The sequence below is a fragment of the Haliaeetus leucocephalus genome, unplaced genomic scaffold, assembly GCF_000737465.1.
Source record: "Haliaeetus leucocephalus isolate CR32 unplaced genomic scaffold, Haliaeetus_leucocephalus-4.0 Scaffold932, whole genome shotgun sequence".
NCBI lineage: Eukaryota > Metazoa > Chordata > Aves > Accipitriformes > Accipitridae > Haliaeetus > Haliaeetus leucocephalus.
The window spans coordinates 15,843,664-15,860,461 of record NW_010973368.1 but is presented as its reverse complement, the minus strand read 5'-3'; the positions used below and the strand labels follow the sequence as shown (position 1 = coordinate 15,860,461).

At 36.9% G+C, this 16,798-nt stretch overlaps 1 protein-coding gene across 4 annotated transcripts in view; it reads right to left on the bottom strand.

Annotated features, from left to right (window-relative positions):
• EML1 (echinoderm microtubule associated protein like 1) overlaps window positions 1-16,798 on the bottom strand; it is a 130,685-nt gene that overhangs the window by 13,221 nt on the left and 100,666 nt on the right. For all 4 annotated transcript variants that reach the window (XM_010583932.1, XM_010583934.1, XM_010583931.1 and 1 more), the window contains 9 exons: window positions 14,554-14,703; window positions 12,608-12,677; window positions 10,581-10,691; window positions 8,098-8,193; window positions 7,429-7,563; window positions 5,954-6,053; window positions 3,703-3,857; window positions 2,401-2,526; window positions 2,008-2,139 (listed from right to left, as the gene is read on the bottom strand). In XM_010583932.1, the coding sequence (XP_010582234.1) occupies window positions 2,008-2,139; window positions 2,401-2,526; window positions 3,703-3,857; window positions 5,954-6,053; window positions 7,429-7,563; window positions 8,098-8,193; window positions 10,581-10,691; window positions 12,608-12,677; window positions 14,554-14,703 (1,075 nt within the window). The remainder of the gene's footprint in view (window positions 1-2,007; window positions 2,140-2,400; window positions 2,527-3,702; window positions 3,858-5,953; window positions 6,054-7,428; window positions 7,564-8,097; window positions 8,194-10,580; window positions 10,692-12,607; window positions 12,678-14,553; window positions 14,704-16,798) is intronic.

Below are 16,798 nucleotides of genomic sequence, written 5' to 3'. Positions count from 1 at the left end.
GAATGTGAAGGAGTTGCTGCAATCGAATGTGTTCATATTCCATACAGTACAATATAGTACACTGCTACTGCTGTATTTCAAAACAAAAAAAGGCACCAGGTCTATCTTTGTTTTTGAGAGTCTACCAAGACAGATCCTGGAAAATCTGGTTTATAACTACTCACTGATTTTTAAAAATACGTTTTATCACTGAAGTTCATAGCCCAAGTGTGCTGGTATTTATTTTATCTTGCATTTGGCATCTTGGTAACAGTTCAAGGGATTTGCAAGCACGTTAAGATTTTGGTGCATCTCAAGATAGACCATTCCCCTAAGGCCCAGCTACACTATTCCTAAAGACTGAAGGGGAGAGAGCTTGTTTTTAAAACCAAATCATATTAACATATCTTAAAGCCTAAAATGTTCAAGAGGTAGGAAAAACACACTTATCTGCCTGCCTCTCAGGCCAAACTCTTAGTATTATTGATTTCCATTTTTTTACATTAAAAAATCTGCTTTTGTTTTTCTTTCTTTTAAGTCCTTATACTACAGGCCAATCTGTCTTTACAGCCCAGGCACTGAACTGTGAAAATACGGCTCCATCTCTGGGGCAGTAACTAGTGATTTGGTCTCTCCAGTCAATTTAGAAGCTTCCCATGTCAACAAAAATATGGATCTTAGAACGTATGACCTTGGTTAGACAGAATAAATTCCAATTTCCACATTCACCAAGCAAGCGTGATTTAACAAGTGCATACAACTGGAGTGGGATACTATGAGACAGTTTGGCAAACGCTATTCTGTTAAGACTGCATCAACCTGATGCCACAGCATATACTTATTGCAGATGCATTGTATTCACTAAGTGTTATCACTACTAGCTTTAACTTAAAGTGTTATGTAGGCCTGAAAATGAACAATCTTTTTATGAAAAGAAGTTGCATAATTAAGATTTTCAAAACTTCATGTAAACTAATAAAGGATTATTTACTATATCACACAGAAAGCACTTTTGTCAGCAACATTAGGGTCATCTATAAGTTACGGGCTACAATTTGATCTGCAAACCTGTGTATTGGATACATGTCTACACCAGGTACTGTTTTCTTTTTCCTGAAGTAATTTTTGAACTTTTCCACTGTACAGAGGGCAGATAAGAAAGACTGAGAAGTAACTTGTTCATTGTGATCAGTACATGTATCTCCAAAAAAGCATACTCTCACACCTATTAAAAAAACACGTAGAGAGAAGACTGTTTGGAAAAAAAAAAGTGATAGTAGCATCTCAAAATAGAGATATAAAAGCAAGACCACTGTCTCTAGGAGATAAGCCAATGTCTTTTTATGGGTAAATATTTAGAAAAGTGATCAGGTGTCAAAAAACGTATGCTAAAAAATCAGTTCCTAGTGATACATGTAGCAATCAAGACCACATGTTACCACAAAGCTATTAGGAGTCTGCAGATACACAACTGAATGCTTAAACACAGTATAAAACTGAACCTCCACTCAGTATTCCTTCAGTACCTAAACACCAAGCTTCATACCAGAGACAGGAAGTGAAATCCAAAAACCACATTTGTTTATTTGTGAACAGGATGTATAAAAATACTAATAAATTATAAAAATTAAATTAAGAAGGCCAAAAATGTCACCAAAAAAATCTTTTCCTTCTGAATTCTGACTATCATGCTCAGGATGGTAGTAATCCTCATCACAACTACTTCTAAACGATAAACATTTCCTAGCTTTATATTTGTGGTTCTCTTCCTATTAAAAAAATAAAAACATCAGCAGCACTGTACACTTCTATATGATACAGCATATAGATCCATATAACTGGGTTAAGGGTTTGAAATTCTTGTTTTTAAGAATTTTACATCCATTTTCAGAAAGACAAATTTTATGACTCTCATTTTTTTCCTCAAGTTAATACTTTAAGATATTTTTAATCAATAATCTCATGAAAAACTCAAATTACTTGAGGAGTTCTGTAAGATGAGTAGAGTTGTGTTTAATAAATTTATACCTCTATAATCTTGTTCCAGATAGGACGATGTGTGGTAGCATCCCAGAGGGTAATGTGTTTGTCATGTCCACAAGTGAAGAACTGAGGTTTAGAGGAATGGACTGCAAGACCCCAAAGCTCATCAGTGTGACCCTACACAAGCAGAAACATTTCTTGACAAGAAGGACAGTACCATCAAAAACTAAACATCTTTAAACAGGATTAAAATGACCAAACTATATATTAAAGCATTACAAAAATATATTGGCTTAGATAGATGCATATTTATGTTATTTACTGCCAAAAGTACTGTAATAATAAATCAAATAGATGCATATTTATGAAACTTAACTTTAAGCAATACCTTTACTGCTATTACGCACTTAGAAATGTTCTGGTAAGGCAACAGCTTACCTGGGTAATTGGGAAAAAATCTCCTGATAGTGTGCCCTGTAGGACGAAGTTTCTAGTGGTTCCTATTAATACAACGTCCCCTTTTCCCTCTGCTACTGTTCTTATTGGACCAAACTGCTCTGGAATCTGTGGTCATAACAGACAAAGAGATAAGTCAGACAATTTTTCAAGCGTTGCTATTTTTAAAGACATATGGCATAGCAAATGCATTTTAATAAGTGTTGCGCAGAGAAGAAATGAAATGGTTGAATATATATGTCTGACTTTCAAAAGTTTATAACAACTTGCATCAGCTCAGTAACTGTCTTTATAACACTACAAGAAAAGACATCCTTATCTGCAGAATACTCTGTACAGATAAACCAAGTATTTCAACAAACAGAAAAGGTTCCGTCATGCTGTGCTAACTTGATCATATTTTAACTGCAGCTATGGTATCAGACTAAGCATTTCTACTCAGAGATAGTGTCAAGCTTTATAGTACTTTCTTGCAAGGAATGTTTCTTTAATTGCAGCCTAGGTTCTGAAAGAGTCAGTGCAAATCTCCAATATAAAGTTCAAGGGAAGACGTGAAATTTAAAACAACAAGGAATACCACTATATGAACAAATAAGAGAAAAAGAAGGACACCGTGGTTAGAAACAGCATAAGCATGTACCTTGTGCTGTGTTAAAAACTGAATTACCAAGACAGACATGCCATTCCAGTTCCATATATATTTGCAACATCTAATAATATATAGTAGAGTTGAAACCCTTCCTCAGAGTTTTGATTGTTCTCTTACATTCAGTATGTAAACAGTCATGTAGTTCTGTCCAAACAAATTCTGCTTTAATCTTTCAAGTTCCTACATAGCAACTGAATTCATTTTCAGAATTTCTTTTTTAAATAAAGAACACTAACCAAGAAATTAATGAAAAATGTAAGTACTAAAAACCCCCAGAAGCCCTCACATCATTCTGGAAAAGAGGAAATTACAAAAACTTTTTAATATTGTAATACTCTGAAGTGAAAAATTACCTCACATTATTAATTGCAAAGAAAGGAAGAAATAATATGAAAAAGTATGAATACAAGATTTGTTTTCCAGTTACCGTAGATCTTAAAAAGGAAATGCTATGTTAATGAATAGGCTATCATAGGAATGACCTGATGACTCAAATGATACTGCATTTTACCATTGATTTGCTTCTCCACATAATACACATCCATAAGAAAAAAACTGATTTAAAAAGCTCTGTTCAGAAGAGAGCTAAAATTTCATTTTGAGTAGCAGAGTAATTTCAAGATAGGTGATATCACCTCAGTTTTGTGAAGTTTTTGGTAGTTTCCATTCCAAGATATCAGCTTTCGGTCTTTTCCTCCTCCTGATACTAATGTGCCATCTCGCAGCATACACAGCGCAAAAATTCCACCCTCATGTGCCCCTTGAACTGCGTGGCTTATTCTGTTGGTACCTAGACAGATGGAAAAAAGACATTACTACTGAAATACTCAGCTTAATAGCTCCTTTTTCCCCAGTTTTTTTTCTCCATTTCTCTACTACCTGTCAAGGATTATACCTAAATAATGGTAATGGGCAGCATGGAGTGTTGCACCAAAATGCACAGACTCACAGAAGAGACTGAATTAGTACATCTTAAGAACATATTTCCCCATCTCAAAAATGACAAGTATACATACTCGCTCAGCCTAGTTCAAACACAAAGTAAAATAGGTTCATTTAAACTTTCATGGGGGTTTAAGCTAAACCGTTTGACATGACATTTGACCTGCAGTAGCACTACACACCTTATCAACAAAGAAACCATAACCCAGTCGCTTGTTATCCTTCAAGGATATTCCACAGTCTCCAGACACCAAACTTGCACCAAAACCCAAGTAAGCTAGAGGTCTTTGTACGTCTGGCAGAAGGTGCTGAATCACCCTCCCAAAGAGCCTGTACTTCTTTACTGATGAATTTGGCTTGTTCAAGTACCTTCTTAGGCTCCAAACACCGTCAAAACTAGCTACATTAGTTTAAGTATCTCTAGTTTGATGAACTGTTACTATTATGAAGTATAAAGAAATGATTACTAGTAATTCTATGACTGAAATGTGCATCAAAGCTTGGCTAACTTTATGTTTAGCTCAAGCAAGGGGCTGATGCAAGTTAGGAAGAAACAACTGCTTTTTCCGTTATAATTGTCCTTTTGCTAAGGCTACTCTGACCTGGTGGAAGGAGCCCTCGCTTCAACATAGAGCTCTGAGTCAAAAGTAGTGAAGACATATAGAAAAACAAGAACAACATTTTTGTCCAACCCAAAAGAACCGGCAGAGGTGAGGAGATCTTGCAGCACACAAAGAATTCCCTTTCATTCCTGGGAGAAAGGGCAGAAGAGGCTGCTTGCAGTCAAGGCAGAAATTAGTCTACCGGCATGAAGGCAAATGGGCTCCCGAGCAGTGCACTGACCCTACCATGCCAGCAGCTGCCACTGCCTCCCTTGTCCGTTGGCAGTGCAAAACAACAACCAAGAACAGGGAGGAGATGGGACTCTGCAATTTCTAAACTCCATTTGGAAGGAAAAGTGTTCAAGTGCCTTGCTTTAAACTATCATAGGAAAAAGAAAAGGGAAATAAAAGAGGAAGTGAGTTACAAGCACCATCTCCACCCCTTTCTTCAACAGTAGCGTCTCGGTCAAAATCACAAGGAGATAACTGCCTGATAGTCCTTGGATGAAAAAAAGTCTACAAAAAACAGCTCAGTAAGGCTCAGCTGTGTAACTGATTCACCACGTTGCTTCCCAGGTCTTATATCCTTTGGAGTATCTTGGCAGAAGGCACTGAGTAAATAAGAAGCAGCTGTCATCTATATCCCTTCTTCCTTTACTAATAAGGCCTCCTTTAGGGGATTCTCCTTATTCCTATGCATGGCATCTCACACACTAAGTAAACGTTTAGGATGTTGCTGCTGTTTGCCTTCCGGCAGGCATTGCCTTCTGCTTTCTAAAAAAAAAAAAAAAAAAAAAATTTTTTCCCCCTAGAAAATGCTTTTTAAGAAGTTCGTCCTATCCATCTGTTCTTTTGAAATAAAGCTGAGGAATTCAATTAGATCTGCATATATTTTAGCTTGGCTTCCTAGGAAAATAAATAAAGCTATTTGTTGTCTTTTTAAAAGTGTATGTCAATAGGCATAATTTTTGCAAACACTACAGAGTGACAGTACAGGAGACCGGAGATCATGAATTACATTAACAGTGTTTCTTACTATCACACAATGATTAAGGAAAAGAACTTTTCCTGCCTTTTCTTACATCAGTAAAAGCCATACATGCTGGCATAGCTGTATGATTCAACATTTGACCATAGGGAACACATTCTATAGAATTTTGTGCTCTAGCAGTATGTTCTTTAGGTGCTCATAGAGGAGAACCCAGACATAATCTGCTGGATTGATCTTGGGAAAGAACTCAAGATAAACAAAATTTTTTATTCTTAAAGTGAGGCTACACTCATGTAAAAATTCACAGTCTTTTATATTAAAATTTCGCTATTAACTTCAATCTTGTCTTACCTTTCCCCCAAACCAAAATGTTTCCGCTTGAGTCTCCTGTAATAGTATCACCATTTTCAGAAAAGGTCACACACAGGACAAACTTTGGCTTCTCTTGTTTCTGTATGGTTATGAAAAATATACACTCACAGCAACACACAACCCATTCATTTTAACTATCCGCATTTGAGTAAATTAGTTTAGTCTTGTACAGCTCTATTATTACTTAAATATCTACACAGGTGTTAAACACGTTCCTACGGTCTAAACAGTTAATCTGTGCAAGGGCAAAAGATGTATCAGCTGAGGTTGGTGGCCCAGTCCTGCACCCTTTCATTACAAGTTGTGGACAGAGCGAGTGAGAAGGCCTGCCAACTTTTAACACAAGACCAGCAATGCTCTGAGATAAACCGAATCCCCCAACTCCCACATAATCCTAAAGGCTTTAAGTATTTAGGAATGGCTGAAGATATAAACAAGCTTTATTACTGTAATTTTTAACTCCAAAATTAGAGAGTTTGCCTGTAGTGTAAGAATTAAGAAATCATCTCTTGAAAGAATCCTAAGGTTCAGTAACGGAAACGTTGCTTTGAGACCCTACATTTAAGATACTGACAGCAAGAAAACAGTGTAATGGGGAAAAAAAAAATCACTAGCTAGTAGCTTCTAAGGACACTATTTACAATGTTTGTTGTCTACCAGTGTGTACGGCCTCTTTCTCCCTCAAACTAAGAACTGTTCTCAACTAGGGGCACCACACTTCTCCATCTGGAACAAGCATCGAGAATAACAGAGCCATAACATAGGCAGAAATCTGCCCAAGTAGCTTAGATGTTAAAAATGAATGAAAAATAAAATGTAACAAAAATTAAATGCATTATCTCAGTATCTCCTCCTGATTTCACATGAAGTATATTAATTGACATTGCAAAGTAGTTGTTTTGACTACACTTGTGAGCCACGACTCCACAAGCGGTTAACTAGGCCTTATTGGAGTTATCTGCAGTCACCACCATCCCTCATTTGTGCAGGCAGCTGCTGTAGAGCTTAGTCTATATTTAAGAACAAAACCAAATCAAGACCGTGAAATGAAAATGCTATTTACCAAATAGTGGCCAGCTCAATCTGTATTTGAATTACATATGTGTATGTATCTGAGCAGAACAGAGGAAAAAGGAAGAATATTCATATTCACGTAATTTATGGGGTTTTGCAAGTCTTTACTCTAACAAAATAAAACCCAGCATGAATCACTCTAGGAAGGAAAAAAACACTCTGCAAGGAAGAAAATGGTAATTGCATTTCAAAATCTCATTGTGGAAGTTTTACCCCGGAAAAGTTCTCTGTGCCATATCATGAATGCTACCTGAGTTTCTGCAAAAATTCAAGTTTAATAATGATCGGTTGTTTTGATTTACTCAAACCTTATTAACGCTTATTTCTGTATGAATGTACCATTACTATAAACATAAAATTAAGGAAATATTTTATTTTACCTCAAATAATCCTTGCTTTTTAATAAGGGAATTCCCTTCTAGTGTCCAAAAATAAAGGTGTGATTTTCCACAAGTAACTATTATGTTTGTATCAGTAGGGTGAAAATCTGCAGCAAATACAGCCTCATTAGAGCACTTGGAAGGAAAAAGAAAAACATTGTATCAAAATTTAAAATTCAAAGAAAACAAAACAGTATGAAATCGTTCTCTAGTTAGATAAACTGATACTCCTGATATAAGAAAAATTCTGAGCTATTCATTTATTAATGTAGTCTGGAATACTTTCGGTATAACACTTTGAAGTCAAAAGATTTTATGTTTTTATAAGTTAGCATCAAAAGTTATCCTTCAAAACCATGTCACATAATGAGAAGTTCTACACATAAAAGATTAGTTTAAGACATTTCTTTTTCTGCACATGCTCCTATCATTGCTGCCTAGACTTTTCTAATCAATTATAGAATGACAACAATAGCAAAATTTAAAAAAAAAACCAAACTACTGGGATAATCTCAACAGAAAGAAAATATTCCCTTTCTTCATGTTCTTTGCCTTTTATAAAGTGAAAGTGTTAAAAAGGCACAAGAAGTTAAATATAGAAAGACATTTTATGACAAGAAATTCAGATCTATATACAAGCAAGTAGTACAAAATATCTTATTGCAACACCTTGACGTCTGCCAGCTTTTCTTCTTTCTGCCAGTCCCACACAGAAAGCACGTGGTCATTTGAGTCATCCACGGAGCACAGACTACTTCCTCCATTCTGAGGCAAAACATGGAAAATATTAATGCATTGCCCAACCAACATGAGAAACATATAAATACATACTCAAAATAATTAAATACTTATGTGTAGGTGAAAATATTTATACATATTTACACTTTGTTATACTTTTAGTTATCCCATAGATCTCAATGAAATGTAATAATTTATAGGGTCATTGAAAAATAGGGTTAAATAGCGATCTAGAAGAGGAACTCTTGCAAACTGTAGACAAAGAGACTATGTCAGGAATGAGGTAGGTATCTCTTTTCAAACATTCAGTAATGGAAATTCCAAAGGCAAACTACATATCATTACCTATTCTATTAAGAAAGCTTTTCCTGATAATTATACTGAATTTCTTTCTTTGCAATTTAAACCAATTCCTTCTTCTCAGATCTGCTATGGACATGGGGAACAATTTTCCTCTTCATATAGGAGTAATGGATTCAAACCAGGGAACGTAGTAAGAAATTAGAAAACAACTTATTCCTGACAGGTGTCTTTTTTATAGTTATGTCTTCTATCAGTCTTTCTAGTCTTAATGGCCCTAATTCCTGTAGTCTTTCTTCATGCATCATATTTCCTAGACCTTCTCCAGGTGCTACTCATTTTTCTGATGTGGGAATCCAAATACTGGATGAGGAGCTCCCACTGAGACTCTACCTGAACTGAAGGGAGCTGACCGACATCAGTCTCACTAGTGATGGGAACTGCTGTACAATCATCAGATCTTTTTCCAAACAGTAGCTATCTGGAAGGTACTTTTTGGACCATTTTTCCCAATTTCTTTGGTGTTCAATCCTAGCTCCATGTCTACAGTGGAATAAACCCTCAAGTACTTTCCAACCCATTCAAATATGATTTTTGTAGCCTGTTGCTCCTGGCATGAGCTACGTTAGCTTTGACTGCAGATGAGCTTGCTGGAACAGACTGAGGCTGTGGTTACACAAGCACTCACTCCTTCGGCAGCAACGCTGACACAAACAGTCCTTCCTCTGCCACCCATAGCACAGCCACTTGTTACTGCCTCTTGAGCTGAGACTCTGCAAAAGTTTGGGCTATCACAGAGTGAGCCTCTTTGGGGAACAGATCAACTTTGGGGGGGAAAAGAAGACCCAAGCAAACTCTGCTTCGTTTTGTTTATATATGAGGTTGCTTGGTTGTTTTCCTGATGCAACAGGCCCCTAATACTCATCTCAGACACAGCTACAAAAATAACTGTACCCAGGCAACTCAAGAGGTGGGACAGAGACAGGACTGAGTAGCCAGCCTGAAGAGAGGGCTTTCTAAAATAAGATAAGCAGTACTGCTATGGGATGGGAAGTGCTGCTTAGGACGAGGCTAAGCTATGACTGAAATCACAGCATAAAGCAAACATATTAAACACTTGCTTTCTCCAGCGATCCTCCGTTATTAAGTACCTATTTCTTCCTCCAGGGAGATATTTACAGAGTATTTGCTTGCTATTCCTTTTTAATTATCCTTCAAAAGCTGATCTTGAACTGTGTTGGCTTTCACCTTTGTATTCTCAACGAGCTCCCCCAATTCACTCCTCTCTTCTCTGCTTTCTATAAAATATGTCATCAACAGATTTCAAATGTTTGTGGAAACTGAAGTACATTTTGCCTAGGGAATACACCATTTAGCCCTCTCCTTTTTAAAAATGCTGTCAAGACAACCAGACACCACCACATACATGGCTTACGGATTCTGTTCTACACAGAGAGTTTTTAGACTTGTGCGTGTCAGGTTACAGACTCATGTTTTTATATGGGACTTGAACACTGCCTATGTCATCTTTTTTTTACCTCCCTGATAGCCTAGAGTTCAAAGGATGGTGCCAAGAGGCTAACAACAGGATTCTAATTCTTTACCATCCTTTATGCAGATGCCTTTGCTGCTTTCAAGCCAAAGATTTTGCTTCTCCTATGGGAGCTCCAATTTTTTAAATCCAAAATCAGTGGTACAGGCCATTGTAAAGGTCTTTCATCAGTCATTCTTAGGCACAGTGAGGGGGTTAAAAGATGCGGAGAGAGTAACTGTCTTTATATAGGGAGAAACACAATGGGATGACTAAAGAGAAGAAGTAAGGACACTGAAATTTCAAGAACACAAGTATTTCTGCAACTGCTTGTCCCTGAAGAAATTAATTGCATTTTATAGTAAACATACGATAGACCTCTGAGACTGCTGAGACATTGGTAACTTTAATAGCAACATAAACTGTTGGAAACAATCGGTTTGTAAGCATTCCTCCTCTAAAGAGGAAGCCGAGAGAAAAGACAGCTTGGAAGTTTATTTTGGTCAAGGAAGCTAAATTTGAAAGACTTCAAAGACCTGTTCAGAGAACATTCTTAAAATGACTATTCATTTACTTTACTTACAGATTTAGAAAAAGCAATGCAAGTGACAGCTCGGTCAAAAAAACCCATTCCGATGACATGCAGTGTATTCAGAGTTACAGAATCCCAGACACGCACGTGTGGTGGCAATTGCTATAAAATAGACACAGAAAAAACAGCTGAGACAGTGGTGGCAAAAACCACCAGGATTTAAAACAAATGAGAATGCATCCAAAAAAAACCATTTTATCACAATTTAAGGTGTGAAAATTACCAGAACTTCTCTAGAGTCACCCATGTAAGCACAGATACAATACAAATGATTTGCTGATTACTGTGCCTAGGACCAATATCTGGAACTGGCTATCCAGAGCATACAGCACGGCAGGTCTCACTGATCTCAGTTAGTTCACTGAAGTTAATGGGCACTTGAGTCATTCTTCATTAAGTGAAAATTGTTGATGACCTTGCAACCTGGGACTTACAGGTAGGTCCAGGTTCATCAGTTTGAACTCTAGCAACCAAGATAATTCTGGTCAACGTCAAACAGCAAGTGCAAAAAGAAGCTTAAGAATTTCTAAAATGTAATGAACTTCAGTGTCATGAAAACGGCCGTGGAAAAGAACTGTATCTTCAGACTCTTTTTCACAACTGTAATCGGAACTAGATTGCTTTTTGTGTATCAAATTGAAGGTATACATAATGGCCCAAGATCAACTCCCTTTGAAAGCGACGTGGTTCCCCGTCCCTCCCCTCTGCCTTGGATTGCTGCATCGCAGAGAGCTCCCCCCAGCACAGGCTCAACCCCAACAGTGCAGACAGAACTGCTTCTCAAGGCCACTAGAGGGCAATCCCAGGAAGTACTTGCTGATCAAGGTTTATTTTAAAAATAGGTAGGGGTTTAACACAGCAGCATCAACCTTTGCAGGAAAACAAGGGCCATGTTTTATTTCCCCTTTTTTCCCTGCCCTTTCAAATGAAAAGAACATGTTTTATTACAATATCAGAAAGAAAAGCAAGAGCCATCAGTCTTTCTTGCTCATAAGTAGTGAAACTGCCCTTTAACATAAATAAATATATAAAAAAAAATCAAGGCCATCCCAGTACGTGTTATGTAAATGGCTTTTATATAAGCTTACCTATATATAACATTCCCCTCAAGCATAGATATCAAACCTTTAGATTTTATTTCACAAATACAATGGTAATTGTATTTATGAAGTTAAAAAAATAAATACCAGACATTTCTCCAACACACAATAAAAATTAATAGTTTATGTTACTCAACTAAGTTATCTTTACATAAACGTTATATTGCATAACTGGGATTTTGTTTTCCTCATTTAAAGTAGTTAGCACATAGATAATCCCTTTTTATCCTAAAATTCTTCTCTGACATCTACCAAAAACTTTGCAATACTTTGGCTGTGACATCAGCTGCATACTCTGATGAGTAACTTTTTCCTCATGCTCTTCCTGCCTCTGCTTGTACCCATTCTTTCTCACTTGTCTTAGCTCTTTGGAGCAATGTTCATTGTACTGCGTTTAAACAAATTCCTAGCCTACAGCTAAGCTTTATGATAATACAGGTAATAATAGAGAGAAAAATATTCTTGCCTAGATGATGGCAAGAGTAAGCAATTTTTTTTTCAGCAAACAACCCAAAGCCATTCTTATTTGTCCTTTGGTTTTGGTAGCTGTGGTCAGAGAGGAAGTTGTACACTGTACAATTTAATCTCCGCAGCTTCTCTGCCTTTTCCCCGCATCCATCTGCCCTCTCAGGTGTCCTCTGTAGCCTCATCCTTCTGCAACTCTTTTGGAGACCAGCTCCAAATTTACCTTCAGTCTGTGTAAGTAATGGAACCAGAAACCACTGACCACTCTTGATAATGGAACTGGGTAATTTTGATAGTGTGCAATAGGCACTCTCAAATTAAGTTTTGCTTGCCTTCAGTCCTAAAATGTAAGACCAATTTAACTGCAATGTGAAAAGAATGTAGCATGTATCTTCTTAGTAACATATTCTTATGAAACATAAGCAACTATACATCAGCAAAGGGGTCACTCACTTTTCCATCCTTGGATGTCCCTGCAACTTGACCTGTTGCTATAGTGATCCTATCAGGATGGACAGCCAGGCTAAAAAAGAAAAGAAAGGGAGGTCAAACGTAACGCCATTTATTATCTATTTCATCAAACTTTTACATGAGCTTGTAATATATAGCCCTATTTTAGCATGTATCAAACAAGCGCCAGTCTCACTCATGTTGGGATTCATCTCACCTAGATTTAAATTATTGCAGTGTATAAGGAGTTTACAATTTGAGCAAGTTACTTAACTTCAGTTATCTCTAATAAGAGGTTGCAGAGATCTGCTCAGTATAGTCAATGCTGTCTAGTGACAACCCTCCAGAGCAACATATGTATCCACTCAAATATTGCTCTTCAGCCTATATTGACCAGATATTCAGTGACTTTTATAGGGAGATACCAACTTCTCTCTAATACTTTTCAAAAGGTAAAAAAGTCCTTTAGTAAGTAAGAACAGGATACAGAAATTAGGAGGTTTGATTCTAAAATTAAAACTGACATTTAAAAAACTGTGATCAATGTTAACTGATGTCTCTAAGAAAAAGCAACCTAAAATTTGTATTAAAGCCTGGAGGACAGCCTATTTTTGCCCTAAATCCGCTCAATTCTTTTTTCACTGCAGCTGCTTTGTATACAGTTCTACAGGCCAAGTGCCCTGCAAAATGAACAGTGGCAATAATTCATCCAGCTTTATAATGCAGAAAGGTATCTTCTTTCCAATGAACCTGAAAGCTTTGAAATATCTAGAGAGTCAGAAAATTTGAAAGAAAGAAATGAAACGGAACAGATCCAAGTTAAAATCTCCTTGTAAAACAACTAGATTATACAAATAATTCAATTTTATGAAACATGCTCACAATGCAACCAGATTTTGTAATCAGGTCTGGTTTTGGCTTTGAGGGACAACAGGTGTTTCATAATGCTTAATCTAAAGAAGGGATGTCAAATCCGTTTCATATATTAGGGCACTTCAGATAATCCAGGTACTCTTTTTCAGCTACACTCTGCAAACAGACAGATACCATCAAGATAAACCATATGTTTATTTAGATTTCTATTTAACAATACTGATATTTCCTGATACCCAGTATCCTCTAATCTTCAACATAGCTGAATCGCTTTGAAGCCCAAGCTGGCATGCCCGCATGGCAGCAGACTAACCAGGCTGCTCAGGGCTAGTTCACAGGGTATCTGCCATGACACGTGTGAAGACTACCAGAAGACCACAAATGACATTAGAACTGTTTTGTTGGTTAGACTGAATCTAAGGGACCTGCATCTGGCACCCAGACCCAGGTAAAGATGAATAATTCAATCCTATTCAAAAAGGGGAAGGCAAAGAGTCTAAAGAAGAAGTTAATGTTAAACCATCCTAAAAACAGAGTAATGAAAATGAGTAGATCTATAGATTATGCCATATTTCTACTTTTCTGTATTCTCAATGTAAAAAGTATATTAGTTATGGAAAATAAATTTTCTCAACTAAATACAAGGAGAAAATGTTCGCAACTGAGAGAAAAAAGCAGAATCTTGAAGAACATCAATACAGCAACTGCATATAGACACATCCAAACTAGGTAGCACAGCACATACAGCAGCACAGACTTCAAGGCAGGTTTCACAAGCAAACCCAGGCTCTGTTAAGCACATATTTGGATATCCTCAGGTCTGTGCCATCACACCCTGACAGCAGTTGCTTCATGTGCTGACTGGATAGAGCTATAACAGACATTTGACATCCTTATCATGACTACAGTCAGACCTTCATTTGATTGTGCAAAGGCACTGTCAGGCATAAGGACCCAACCTATGCACGGCTTAGAATTTTCATGACTTGAATTTTCTAAACTACTTTAAAAGAACACAACATTACCTCCCAAATATTGTTTGATGAAGAAAAAAGAAGGGTTATTAGATGACTTACCACTTCACATCATCATTATGACCAGTGTAATGTCTCTGAAGTTGCTCTTCAACATTGAATAACACAACTACAGATGCGATGAAATACACGGTTTCACCCGTTGGAAGAAGATAGAGATTACTGCGACAGTCCCGACCCCTATAACCATAGCTAGCATGTTGGTCAAGCTACAATAACATTATCTACCAATTAAGAATGTTAAAAATAAGGAAAAATGAACTGGATTTTCTGCCCCTCTATTTCCTTAAGTTGGCATCTCTTGCCTTGAGCACAGCTTTATCACTTGACAGCCTTCAGAACTCCCTCCCTTACTACAGTAGACAGCTAAAGCGTTTCACACACTTGAGTTACTGAAAACCTACATATCCTACAGAAAATACACGGTAAAGAAGACAGGAGTTTGTAGACATACTATCCCTTTAGTATCCTCTGGAATCTGCTAAATACCAGACTAAGGCAGTATTAATTTTGTCCCAAGTGTATTTATTATTTACACTGCTTGACTAATTAAAATAAATTTAGACTTGATGGAAACACTAGTAAGTCATTCAGTACATCTCCCTGCATTACGTTAGGATTGATTGCATTATCCTGTGTGCAGGTTGATTGATTTCATTATTCTGGGCGTTACCAGCCAGATGGATATGAAACCTTAAAAGGGTTACATCATCCATTCCCATTTATTTTTGTAGTATTTAAAAGGCAGTGGCCCAGATTCTGATGCTAGTCATATCAACACTAATCTAAAATTAATCTAATGAAATAACTGGAATTAATCCAGAAATAATCTCATTTAGACTGAATGTTAATTCAGCCAAATTATGTAGTTTTATTCTTCTGAAGAGTCATTAGGGACTACAACTATTTTGGCTTTCATTTTTTATGGGAACAGAAAGAAACAGCATTAGAAGAATCTTGGCAAAACAGAAGTGCATTCTAATTCAGTCAATATGGAGAAACTGGCTGTGATAAATATATGGGGAGGTACTGAAAGCCCTATTATATAATATTAAAAAGATACTTGTGCACTATTGTCTATGGTCAATGATAACCCAGTCAAACTAAAATACTCCAGTTAACATTATCCAAGAAGTAAGGTCAATAGTCATCTTACTTCTAAAATAGGAATTTAAGTAACAGCTTGCTGATCTTTCCTAATAAATGCAATAGAAGTAGTGCTGCATATACAACCATCAAAATGTGCATTCAAAAATACAGCTTTTGGACTCCCAAACTTAAATATTTCAGCCAAAGTTCCTTCAAGTTTTAGACATTAAAATTTGAAGACAGGAAAACAACCAGTATCTTCAAATTACAAAGCATTTACTATCAATTTTGAATCTGTCTGTAAAGATTAGAGTACCCACTACAGATTGCTGGACAATGCTTTATTTGTTTATATTTATTTTTCTCTATGAGGCCAGATACCATTACCAACTGAAGCCAGCATAAAATTTCCCTAGTTCAACAATGTATAATCAAGTTTATAATGAACTAGCAGTTGAAGTTAGTGTAAGGAATTGAACTTTTTTTAAAAAGTGAAGTAAAAGCATTATACAGACATTCATAAGGAACAAATCTCTGTGCATAAAAATAGCTATTAAGTGGGAAAGATTACATTCTTTAGGGAAAATCTCCTTTCTTTATGATTCTTCCTGTGGGGAACAATGCTGCATTCAACTGTTCACATGATTGCTGTTGTCAAACACTCGGTTTCTTTGTGTCAGCCTTTTTTCTTAGATGTAAACTCCTGGGGTTGATCTCTCCTTCTCCTCACTGTTTCCCACACTCAGATTCGGTAGCTTCAACTTGGATTTGGAGAGTTGGCACTTCAGGGAATGTTATCTTGACCTTTTCTTTTCACTTGGCCTGCAGCTTTTGTTTCAAACCTCCTGCTTGCCAAGTGAGCTGGTCTCAAACCGATCTGTGCAGACCACTGCTCCCTCCCTGATGTCCCCAGTGCCGATTTCTCGCTCGGGTTTTACCACCTCTGCTCTAGCCCTCCCTCAGGCTTCATCACTCAGCATTTTTGTTTCTTCATGTCTGAATATATGTGGTCTGAACCTTTTTCAGCTTACCCAGACACCTGCTAACACAACTGTAAAACCCCTTTATGGTTCAGGTATGGCCTGAAATCTACATACATTAGATTTTCTTCCTTCTGTTTCTCATCATAGTCTGCTTTGCCCTTTCCATTTGTCCACCTCACCTGCAATATCTTGTTTCTCTACCCCTATTCTTACAT